The following is an 11738-nucleotide window of genomic DNA, read 5'->3' as shown; positions in this document are numbered from 1 at the left end:
TGCCAAGCATGGCTGTGTCCTTAGAGGAGACAGCAGATGTCACTGTTATCTCTACTGGACAGATGAGGAAACCTGGGCTCTGAGTTCTTGCCTGTGGCCTTACGATAGTTGGCACGTGCATGGTGGCCTTATCATTTACCTTCTAAATCAAGACCTGTTGCAAGGGAAAGGGACACTGTCATAAGTATGCTGTGATGACAGAGACTATCCTGGCTAAATCCCCTAGTTAGTTAAGACTTTTTTAAGTGACGGACCCATTTCCAAAGGGACTAAGCAAAAAAGATAATTTGTCAACTCATGAATGGGAAAGGCCAGGTCCTCAGGCATGGCTGGATGCAGGGATCCTACAGGGACCCAGAGACAGGTCATTGAGACTGTGCCCCCCTGGGGGCCAAGAGCACAGTCTCAGCATGTGAGGGAAATGGTCCCCAGGCTCACACCGAGTGCCCCAGTGGGCCCCACAGGAGAGCAGGAGCCCGCTTCTGTGCAGCAAAAAGTGGGAAGGATCATTCGTGACTATTTTAGCTGTACCCCTGTTGATGGTCGCCTAGGTGGTTTCCAGTTTTCATTATTAAAAATGCAGCAGTCACCCTACCTCCTTAGTACTTGGCAGTCACCAGTATTCTCTTCAAAGGCTTAATGATGAAAGAGTTAGAGATGAGATGTAAAATTCACTCTGAATTCTTTTATGAAACATTAAAGAATTAAGCAAGCGACCAAAAACCACGGCAGCAAGCGTCGTATCTGTAACTTGGCCCGTGGGCAAGGATTTCCCTGGGGTTAGGTGCCTCCGCAGGGAATGGCTGAGCCCAAGAGCATGAGCATCTCCCCTGCTGGAGGGCCCTTCCGCAGCCGGGGGTTAGTGCCTGCGTCCTGACCTTGTCAGCACAGGCTGTTATCGGCCTACTTGGTTTTGCCAACAGGCAAAATAAGAGTTTGTACATTTGCTGATTCCTGGCGAGGCTGAATCCCTTCCTGTGTTTCTTGGCCCACATGTGAACGCCCTGTCCACACCCCTTGCCCGTTTTCCTCCTGGGTTGTCTAACTAGGTTGCAGGGGCTCTTTGTGCACTCAGCATGTTACTCCTTTGCTATGTATGTTGGACCCTTTGGCTTCTGGGATGTCCCTTGTCTGTACCTAGTTTTGTCCTGTCTTTGGTCCGTCCTGGCATGACAGCCTGAGCTCTGGAAGACCAGCTGGGTGAGATGGGGAGGAGGTGGGGACAAGCCCAGCCTGCCTTGGGGGCGGGGCGGGGTGGGGGGAAGTGGCTCATGGTGCAGGTGCCGATCCTTAAGGGCCAGGTGAGCTTTGGCCTGGTCCGGCCAGGTGGGAGGGCAGGACCTGCATGAGGTGGGATGGGCAGTGGGACAGCCAACCTCTCACCTGGTCCTGGCCACTTCCCGTTCTGGCCTTGCTGGTCTTGCTACCTGGAACACCTTCCTTCTGACATCCGAACGTCCACATGACTCATTGCACAGATAAGTGACTGGGGCTCAGACAGGTGGAGTTACTCAGCCCAAGCCCCACGGCTGGGGAGCAGCTGACTGGGTAGAACCAGCATGTCGGGCGCCAGCCCCTCCCTGAGGAAGCTGCCGCCTGCCTCCCTCTGCACTCAGCACACGCCCTGCACTGTGCTCCAGGCCAGCCACCCGCCACACATCCCTGCTCTGACGACAGACTCCGCAGGCCTTGCTGGGGCCAGCAGGGGCTCGGGTCAGGGAGCATCCCCTCTCCTCCAGCCCCCTGGCATCCGCCACCCCTTCCCTCTCTCAGCAGGTGACCGTGAAAACAGAAACCACCAGGGTTCTCCACTCAACTTGACCTGTGCCCTCACCTGCATCTGTGCCCCATTCTGCCCCCCAAGAACCGCCCATCCCCCAGCTGAGGGCAGCCCTCACGTGGGGTGGCCCCCCTGCTGCCTCCTCCAGGTCATCGGCTCACCCACACTCACGCGTGCACATGCATGCATGCACATGTGTGCACACACGTGTTAGTCCACGCTTTCATTCTTTAACCCTGCTTGCCCTCCACCTCCTGCCCCTTCCTCTGCTCCTGTCACAGCTCTCTCCGTCCCTCTCCCCCTGTGCTCCTGAATCCTCCTCTCCAAATGGGCTTCGCCCCACACTCCATGACCTTTCCTAAAGGGCACCATGACCTACTTGTTGCCAAATCCGCATGTGTCCCAGCTGACCACTCCCCCGCCCTTGGGACGCTGTGGCTTCCAGGAACCCTGTGCCCTTTTGACCTCTGAGGTCCTCACCTCAGAGCACCTCGGAAGCCTCTTGGCTCCCCCCAGCCCCTGCACCTCAGCTTCCCCAGACACCTGGGAGGCATCCCAGACCCTTCTGTTCACACCTGCACCCTGGTGGTCAGAGAGGTGCCCCTTGCTGCCCCTGGGCCCTTGTCCCGAGGACAAGGCAGTGGCCAGTTGGGACAAATGTAGATTTGGCCACTCTTGGACCTCCCCTCTCCCTTGCAGTTCTCAGCGGCCAGAGGCAGCCAGAAGAAACCTAAGGCAACCGCACAGCTCCTCTGGTGAGAGCCCGCCGCTGCCTGGGTCCACCCCCTGCACCCACAGCCCCCATCTCTCTGTCCTGACTATGCTGGGCACACACAGAGCCCACCCTCATGGGACAAGCTCCCCCAGAGGGGGGGCTGGAGGAAGGAGGTGTGCTTTGGGCTGGGTCCCAGCAGGTGCAATGCAGAGTGCAAGGTCAAATCCCATCCCAAGATGGCAAGATCCCCTGGCGCCCCCAACGTCGGAGCCTCCTAGATGTCTCTGGAAATCGTGCTCCACCCACTCCCTTTTCTCAAGGATGCTGCCCTTTCATGGCTGTTCACACTGTCCCCTAGGCAGCTTCAGAGCAGCAACACCGCCTGTGAAGCCACGGTGGAGGGGCATGACCAGCCCTGGCCCTGCTGCCCTCGGCACAGACCTTGCCACTGCCCCCTGGAGGCCACACTCATTCCCTGCATAGGGGACAGCTTTCACCAGCAAGGACTCCACAGCAGAGAGGATGACTGTGATCCAAAGCGGCGGGTACCCCCAAGGATGGAACTAAAAGTGACCTTGGGAGGAAAAGGCAAGATGCTGGGGTGCGAGGCAAGCCTGTCTGGCACCATGATGGAGAGTGTCACAACGTCAGCCGCCACTGGCACCACGGGAAAGACCCACGTGGACTGGAGGACTGGCACACAGGACTTCAGGTTCACCCAGGTGTTATTTCTTAAACTGGGTCGTGGCTCCCAGGCATTCATGATTATTTTTGTACATAAGCTCGAAATAGCTCACTAACTAAATAACTTCCAACCTCTCCATCCCCACCCGCCGGTCCTTAGGAGAATGTCCAAGCTTCTCACCGGCGTTCGAGGCCCTGTGGGACCTGGCCCTGCCACCTGACCTCTGCAGTCTTTCTCCACCACGCTCCTGACCTTTGCTCCAGCTGTGCCCTCTGCCAGAAATGCCACCCCCGCCCCCACCCTGGTCTTTCTGGCTACGTCCATGTCCACAGGCAGCTTCTAAGCAGTGGAGAAACAGCAGCAGAATTGACTACCAGAAAGAGGCCTCTGGAATCGCCAGCGAGGAGGGCAAAGCCAGGGGGGAAGGCAGGCACCTGCCTTAAGGCCAAATGCACACCCTGGCATCTCCGGAGGCCCTTTTACCTTTGGCCCACGGGTAGCCACGGAGATGGACCAGTCTCAGCTCCAGCTCTCAGAACTGAATGGGGGAAGGGGGGCAGGCCAGCCTTGAGCCACAGGGAGCCCACCTGGGACCTGGGAGCTCCCAAAGGCTGAATGTTGATTCCAGGACCTTTGCTCCCCAACCCTCATACTCAGAGACATCCAAAGCCGGAAAGCTGGGCGAAACCCTAGGGAAACTGAGGCCTAGAGCAGGTAGGAGACTCGTGGAAAGCTGAGGCAAAGGCAGGCTCAGATTCCAAGCCTAGCACCCTCTGTACCCTCGACCCCTGGCTGATGACCTGGTTTCTGTAAATCTGCTAGTTCCATAGACCTCCTGAGAGGGACGGTATGGCAAGTCCCATGCACTGAGGTGGACAGGGCTGCTGGGTCTTAGCATGCCCCCTTGAGGGTACACGTATGGCAGCTTGGGTCAGGGTGTGCATGAATGGTGGCCAGCTCTGTCCCCTCTCTGCACCTCACAGCCTTGTCTACCTTCTGGGGCTGCCCACCCAGCCTCTCAGGGCACAGTTCTGCAGCAGGGCCAGCTTGTGTGTGCATGTGTGTGTCTGGGACTGGACACTCACCGGGCTGGGAGAAGGGGCCTGCCTGGGTCAGTTCATAAGGCGCAGGAGAGACTTTGACCCGGACTGGTCCCCCAACCCTGGCCCCGACTGGCTGGGGGTGGGGGCATAGAGGAGCCAGGGTAGGTGCAGAGGTGTGCACCTTGGGCCAGGCCCTCTCCCACTTGGGCAGAGGCAGAGGGACATATCTGGATGGAGGCTGCATCCTCTCCCTGGGTGAGATAGTTCTGGAAATGGGAGACAGCGTTTGGGGGAGGGAACCAGAAAGAGCCTCCGCATGGAACATGGGGAGTTCCACCCAGAGACCGTGCCTGGCTGCCCGGCCTCAGAGAATGGGGGGGCTCCAGGTAGACGGGCCCATCTGGGAGGATGGGTGGGGCCTTGGCTGGGCAGTCATTGCTTCTCTCTGGCTCTCAATGTCAACATCTGTAAAATGGGCCTGGAACTCCCAGCCACTGGGTATGAGTGCATAAATTAATGTTCTGGGAATGGACACCCGACAGACTGACTCCAGCCTCCTGAGCCCCTACGTAGTGACCCCAAACCTTGGGCCTCTTGTGAGGGGGCTGAGCCCAATCCACTACAAATGTCTGCAGAACAGAAGGGAGAGCCCCTGGCTTCCTTCCTGGCAGCTCCTCACTTGGAGGCCACTTCCCTGAGTGCTGATTTCCTGGAGATGCCCTGGGTCATAATTCCCACCGCTAGTGGTGGTTGTAAAAAGAAGTAAATCAGGTGTGTTTAGACAGAGAATGGCAAAGTGGGTGCTCATAAATAGCTATCTAAGCCATTGTGGTGGCCCATGCTTGTAATCTCAGCACCTTGGGAGGCCCACTTAGGAGGACTGCTTGAGGCCAGGAGTTGGAGACCAGCCTGGGCAACATAGCAAGTCCCCATCTCTACAAAAAAGACAAAAATTAGCCAGGTGTGATGGTGCTGGCCTATAGTCCCAGCTACTTGGGAGGCTGTGGCCAGAGGATCACCTGAGCCCAGGAGTTTGAGGCTGCCATAAGCTATGAGGATGCCACTGCACTCTAGTCTGGGCAACAGAGTGACACCTACTCTCAAAATAAGAAAAAAATAGCTGTCTTCATCCATCCATCCATCTCTTGGAAGGGTCAGCTTGAAGCAGCGGCTCGGCCAGGGTCGGGCAGAACGTGGTGGGAGACCTTAGGAGTTGCAGCTCCTACCCCCTGACCCTCCCACATGCAGATGGGAAAACAGGAAGGAGGTTTTTCCCAAGGTCACGGAAGGTCAGGGCAGAGGAGACCTGGACCGCGACCCGTGTGGCCACGAGTTAAGCTACACACGGTGGAAACCCGGGCTCCTCTGTGCGTAACCAGAATCCCCCTGAGCGGCGGTACCGCGAGCGCGGGCCCAGACGCCCTCCCTGGCCCGGGCCTCCCGGAGCTCCGAGCCCGAAAGCGCCCGAGCGCGCAGCCCGAAGCCCGGAGCTTTTCCTCGCTCAAAGATCGAGTTCCGGGAGCCCCGCCCTACCCACCTCGGGGCCCGGCCCTGCCTCCCGCCCCGTCGAGGCACCGCCCCTCCTCGCCTGTTCCCCCACCTCGCGCTCCCTCAAGTTTCTCCGAAGTTTTCCGTGGGTCCAGCTGTGCGCCCCGCCCGCCGGCCGGTGACGTAACAATGGTGCAGCGCGGCGACCAATGGGCGGCGGCGGGGGCCGGCGGCGCGGGCCAATGGCGGCCGCGGACCGTCCCGCGGTCCTGCCCGGCCCCGGCCGCACTGCGCCGCCCGCCGCCCGCCGCCGGCCCCGGCACCGCCGCCCAGCGACCCGGCCGCGGCGGCTCAGAGCGCGGCTGCGGCGGGCGCGGGAGGCGGCGGCTTTCCCCGTCCGTCCGCCGTGGGACCTTCGCTTGCGGGGACGGCGCGCGCTCCAGCCCGCAGTTCCGCCGCCCCCACGGTGAGCCCCCTTCCCCCGCCGCTCGGCACGCGGCCCCCGCCGGGCGCCGCCCCCTGCCCCTCGGCGCGCGCCCCCGCAGGTGCAGCCCTGGCCGCTCAGGCCACCAACCGCAGACACCCAGGCTCGCCCCCGCGACCGGTCGCGGCTCGAGGTCGGGCTGTGCCCCCCGGGAGGGGACGCAGAGGAGCTGACACGCGGCGCGGCGCTGCCCTGTGTGGCCCAACCCCCCCGTTCACGGAACCGCGGCCGTGACTCTGCCCAGTGACGTGGGGCGGCCGAACTTTACGTAACCCGCCGGGCGCCCCACGGGGGCCCACGCAGGGTGCACCTGGGGCGCGGAGCCCAGGCTGGGGGAAGGAGCCCAGTCACGGTGTTGCCCCAAAGGGCGCTGGGGCTGCAGCCCACCCCTGCCATGCCCATCTCTGTAACTCATTTACAGCCGCTAACAGTGACCCAGTGTGTGTGGACGCGGCCTGTCCGCTGTCCCAGGCCCTTTGTGACCAAGGGCTTACCCTTGGGAAGGCAGTAGGGAGCTTGGGCCGGAGCTGGGGTCAGAAGCCTGGGTGCAGGCTGGGACTGGGGGCTCAGAGGACAGGGTCAAGGCTCAAGCTGGGCTCCCTGTGGCTTGAGTGCCCCCGCTACATCTGGAATGGGCCCAAAATGGGACGCAGGAGACCTGGATTCTAGGCCCGGTTCTACTGTAACTTGATGACTGACCTTGGACAAGCTTGTCGCCTGCTGGAAAATGGGATGGCAGCACCTGCTTCCTCAGGTAGTTGGGGGGCTCAACAGAGGCAGCAGACCTGCGGGGGACTGCAGGCTGTAGAGCCCCGTGCGCGCCGGCCCCTAGGCTGACTTCACCCTCCTGCCTCCTCCCAGGAGCTAGGGGTGCTGACATGCAGCAAACATGTTTGTGGATGGAGGGCTGGAGCCACTCCCCCGACCGCTCCTGCCGAGCGCACAGCCAGAGGTCGTCCACACCACGCCCCTTTCTTACAGATGAGGAAGATGAGGCTTCTCGAGGCAAAGCGATAGACCCACAGCCACAGAACTCGGTGGTCGAGGTGCAGGAATCAGGTAGGTCTGAGTCTAGATAGATCACGCCTCTGGCCTGGGGAGAGGCAGTGGTCAGGGGTCATCAGAGGTCAGGGTCAGGGTCGAGGTGGGACTGAGGGGTGGGAACTTGGGCTGGAGAATGGATTTGGCTCAGTTTGAGATGTGGGCCCCAGCTTTCCTACCCTCCGCCTGGACTTTATTTGGGGTTGGAGAGACCTCGTCCAGTTGGGAGAAGCTCTTCGGCGGGTCCTTGGCTGGAGAGGGGTAGGGCAGGGAAGGGCATCTCTAACAGAGGTGCCAGAGGGCAGGGCAGTTTCAGGGAGGGGATCAGGTGCAGCTAGATCAGGGATGGCGGCAGTGATTCTGGACGTAGGAGAGGATGGAACTGTGGGTGACTGGAAGGGCCTGGCTGAGGCTGGAGGGAGGTGCGAGGGTCCCAGTCAGAGGGGACCCGGTGGGGCCATGTGAGGGGTGGATGGGCGGCCCCTCTCCTGCCCCATTTCCCAGGTCGAGGGGGGTGGCCAAAGCCCGCAGCCCGTCCCTCATCGAGGCCCCCTCCCGCAGGTGTGCCGTCGCGGGGCCCATGCCGTGAGGCCAGGAGGAGCCCGGCCGCCAGCATGCCGTGGGACGCGCGGCGGCCCGGGGGCGGCGCGGACGGCAGGCCCGAGGGCTCGGGTGCAGCGCGCTCACGGGCGCAGAAGCAGTGCCGCAAGTCGTCGTTCGCCTTTTACCAGGCGGTGCGCGACCTGCTGCCGGTGTGGCTGCTGGAGGACATGCGTGCCAGCGAGGCCTTCCACTGGGACGAGCGCGGGCGCGCCGCCGCCTACTCGCCATCCGAGGCGCTGCTCTACGCGCTCGTGCACGATCACCAGGCGTACGCGCACTACCTGCTGGCCACGTTCCCGCGGCGGGCACTCGCGCCGCCCAGCGCGGGCTTCCGCTGCTGCGCGGCGCCGGGGCCGCACGTGGCGCTGGCGGTGCGCTACAATCGCGTGGGCATCCTGCGCCGCATCCTGCGCACCGTGCGCGACTTCCCGGCCGAGGAGCGCGCGCGCTTGCTCGACAGGCGTGGCTGCAGCCGTGTGGAGGGCGGTGGCACTTCGCTGCACGTTGCCTGCGAGCTGGCGCGCCCTGAGTGTCTCTTCCTGCTGCTCGGCCACGGTGCCTCTCCTGGCCTGCGTGACGGTGGCGGCCTCACGCCGCTCGAGCTGCTGCTGCGCCAGCTGGGTCGAGATGCCGGTGCCACTGCCCCCGGGACCTCCGCTGCCACCGGGAACCCAGCTGCCACTCCCGGGGAGCCACGCCAGCGACGCTTGCTGCTTCTCGACCTGCTGGCGCTGTACACCCCGGCGGGCGTCGCCAGCCCAGCTCGCCACGAGCTGCTGGGCGACCGGCAGCGCTGGCAGCGTCTACTGGGTGAGGACAAGTTCCAGTGGCTGGCGGGCCTGGCGCCGCCCTCGCTCTTCGCGCGTGCCATGCAGGTGCTGGTCACCGCCATTTCGCCCGGCCGCTTCCCTGAGGCCCTGGACGAGCTGCCGCTGCCTCCCTTCCTGCAGCCGTTGGACCTCACGGGCAAGGGCTAGACCTGGGGGCACCCTAAGCGCTGGATTTTGGGACAAAACTGTTTTTCAGAGCGTTGTACCAGGCACTTTACATATATTGATCCCTCTACAGCAGAATCTCTGCCTCATCTGTCGCTTGCATTGGGGGCTGGGCCAGGCGGTCCGGTGGGCTCCATGCGGTAGGTTTTCTGGGCCCGGCTTCCGGCTCACTGCCCAGCTCTGCAAAGGGGTGAGGAGCAGCCTCCCACCCTGATGTAGAACCTCGGGGAGGGCATCCCAGTGGGAGTTACAGCTGAGCTGAGCAGCAGTTGTGCAGGCGCAGGGGAACAGCATGAGCAAAGGTCTGGAGGCCAAGAGGACATGCCCGGCAAGGTTCTGACAGGCGTTGTGCTCGATCAGCATTTAGGACCTTGCAAACTCCCGGGAGGGGCTTGGACTTGACTCTCTGGGCCAGGGAGGGCAGGGCAGGCCTGCTGGGGTTGGGGAGAGGCATGACCCAAGCTGTACCTCCTTGTGCCCCCACCCCAAACTGGGGTATTACTGTAGCTCCCAGCCACTCCCGATTTGTCCCTGTCACCCTCTTTTATCCCCCCCCACCCGACCCCAGCAGACACCAGGTCCTGAGGCTCCTGCCTCTCTCACCTTTGCTGTTGCAGTGGTTTCAGCCCCGGCCCCTGCCTGTTGGCTGCACGCCCCTCAGTGGGGTTAGATGTGCCTTCTAGGTCCACCCTCTGTCCAGCCCCGGAGCTGGGTGGGCTTCCTGGCTGGCCTGCAGTGGGTGTTAGGTGGTGCCCATGGGTGACTGTGGGGTGGCTGCGTCACCCTGTGGACAGGCTTCTTGCCTCAGCCTGGAGAGCTGTTTTCTTCAGGAAGGTTCTGAATATAGAGACTTGTTAATGAACACACCATGATCCTTCAGGACGAAGGGGCCTGGCGGAGACACTGGGTCCATGCCCTGAGGAGCCTTAGGACCAGGGAAGGTGGCCAGGCAGCACTGCCTGGGAATTCTGCTGGGTGGTGAAATTGAACCTGCACCAGCGTGGGCTGGAGGCCGTGATGTCCTGCCAGGAGCAGAGGGGTAAAGGTCTGCTGATGAAGAGTGGCCAGCCTGAGCCAGGCGTGGTGACACGCGCCTGTAGTCTCAGCTACTCGGGAGGCTGAGGCGGGAGGACTGCTTCAGCCCAGGAGTTTGAGGCTGTGGTGAGCTATGATGGCGCCACTGCACTTCAGCCTGGGTGAGACCCTGTCTCGAAAAAAAAGAAAAAAAAAAAGACTAGCCTGGCTGGGGGGCACCCCCTGCCCACCCCATCCCCAGCGTCCCTGAGGGGAGCATGCCTGGGGGTGCAAGGGTCCAGGGTGCTGGGCTACACAAGAGAGGGTGGGGCAGGGGCCTGGACCTGCCAGCCTCTTTCAGGGTGACCTTGGACTCTGCCCTGGGCCTTAGTTGTCCCATCAGGGTTCTTCCTTTCAAGAGGTTTCGAACCATCTTCACGCACCCTACCCACCCTGATAAAGATGTGACTCCCTTTCTTGGGAAGCGCGGGGTGGGAGGAAGGGGAGGATGGGGGGGAGTGCTCAGCCTCCTGACTGAGCCTAGACTCCAGGCAGGAATGAGGGCTCCACTTCCCTCCTGCTGTGTGTCCTGGGCCAGTTAAATAGCCTCTCTGAACCTTTGCACTTCAGGCAGTGGATACTAACATCTTTCCAAACCCCAGCCTAGGGGTGTCAGGGGCCTCTGTCCTCTAGAAGATTCCACGTCCTCAGATCAGGGATATCATGGGGATGAGGGACAGATTCCCTTCCTTCCTTTGGAGGAAACGGAAGTGGAGTGGCCTAGGGGAGCACAGTGGTTCCCGGGGCTGGGGCTGGGGAGGCATTGGGGAGCCTGCAGGGCCCCGATGCCACAGCAGCGTCTGCCTAGAAATCCTGGGCAGCTAGCGGGGGGCCTTGGTGTGCAGATGTCCTCACATCTCCCCAGCCCGGCTCTGTCTCTGTGGGGTCAGCACCCCCAGGCCCAAGGCCCAGGGTTGGGCCCCTCCACTTCCCTTCCAGACCTGCAGTTGGACAACAGCTCCTTTGAGCCCCCTAGACCAGGAGTTGGTCCAGGGGTGAGGGAGCTGCTTGTCCCTGGAGTTCCCTGCCTGGCCAGGCAGCCCTAGGAGGAGACCCCACAGGTGATCAAGAAGAGACACCTGGGCTGGTCCTGAAGTGCAAGGTGGGGCCACTGGAAGAACTGTGGGCACCACAGCAGGAGGGCTGCCTGGGCCATTGGCCCCTGATGTCATTGGTTTGAGTGGGTGGGATGGAGCGGGGGACAGGGGGATCGGAGGAAGCAGAGGCCCCATGTGGCCAGAGGTCAGGCCAGTGTCCCATAACCCTATGGCAGCAGAGCAATGCCAGGTTCCTGGCACACCTTCCACTGTGTCTCGGTGAGGCCTGGCTCGGCCCCCGCTTCCTGCATTGGTGGGAGCAGAGGGCCTAGAGGAAGGCACAAGGCAGATAAGCAGAGCCTTGGGTTATCTGGTGGCTGCTGCTGGCTGGAGGGAGGAAGGGAGGTAGGGTGGGACCCCGAGTCAGGCGTATCAGTCCCCTCAGCCCTGTGGCCCCAGGAAGGGCAGCGAGGACCATGGTGCGGCCCCAGACATAGTTATCGCCCTAGCCATGAGCTGGCAGGACACGGGGCAGACCCAGTGCAGGTGTCCCTTGGCAGACAGCAACTCAACTCTCAGCTGTTGGCAGGTGGCCCTGACAGCTTCTCAAAGGCAACCACTCTACCCAGAACATTAAGAACAAGACTCATTTTTTTCTGGGGTGAAGCATGTTGGTTCATTTGTTCGGTTCATTAATTCTGCCAGTTAATTTCTAAAGAAAACCTGGCGGTGGCCAGTTCTGCCCCTTCCCCCACATCCACCCGGGTGCCCAGTGTTCCCAAGGGCCCTGAGC

The 11738-nt window shown here is 61.8% G+C and overlaps 1 protein-coding gene across 4 annotated transcripts; it reads left to right on the top strand.

Annotated features, from left to right (window-relative positions):
- Positions 1–6023: 6023 nt before the first annotated feature.
- ANKRD9 (ankyrin repeat domain 9) lies at positions 6024–8904 on the top strand. Of its 4 annotated transcripts, none has more exons than XM_069465318.1 (3): positions 6024–6177; positions 7177–7254; positions 7798–8904. In XM_069465318.1, the coding sequence occupies exon 3, from the start codon at positions 7851–7853 to the stop codon at positions 8814–8816; it is 966 nt and encodes a 321-aa protein (XP_069321419.1). In that variant the 5' UTR covers positions 6024–6177; positions 7177–7254; positions 7798–7850; the 3' UTR covers positions 8817–8904. The 4 variants fall into 4 exon arrangements, with proteins under 4 accessions (XP_069321419.1, XP_069321417.1, XP_069321418.1 ...); XM_069465316.1 differs by having other exon boundaries at positions 7057–7254; XM_069465317.1 differs by lacking the exon at positions 6024–6177 and adding an exon at positions 6190–6949.
- Positions 8905–11738: the final 2834 nt, after the last annotated feature.

The sequence above is a fragment of the Eulemur rufifrons genome, chromosome 2 (assembly GCF_041146395.1).
Source record: "Eulemur rufifrons isolate Redbay chromosome 2, OSU_ERuf_1, whole genome shotgun sequence".
In the NCBI taxonomy this organism is placed as follows: domain Eukaryota; kingdom Metazoa; phylum Chordata; class Mammalia; order Primates; family Lemuridae; genus Eulemur; species Eulemur rufifrons.
The sequence above is the reverse complement of the archived record's forward strand: the minus strand, read 5'-3'. Positions and strand labels throughout refer to the sequence as shown.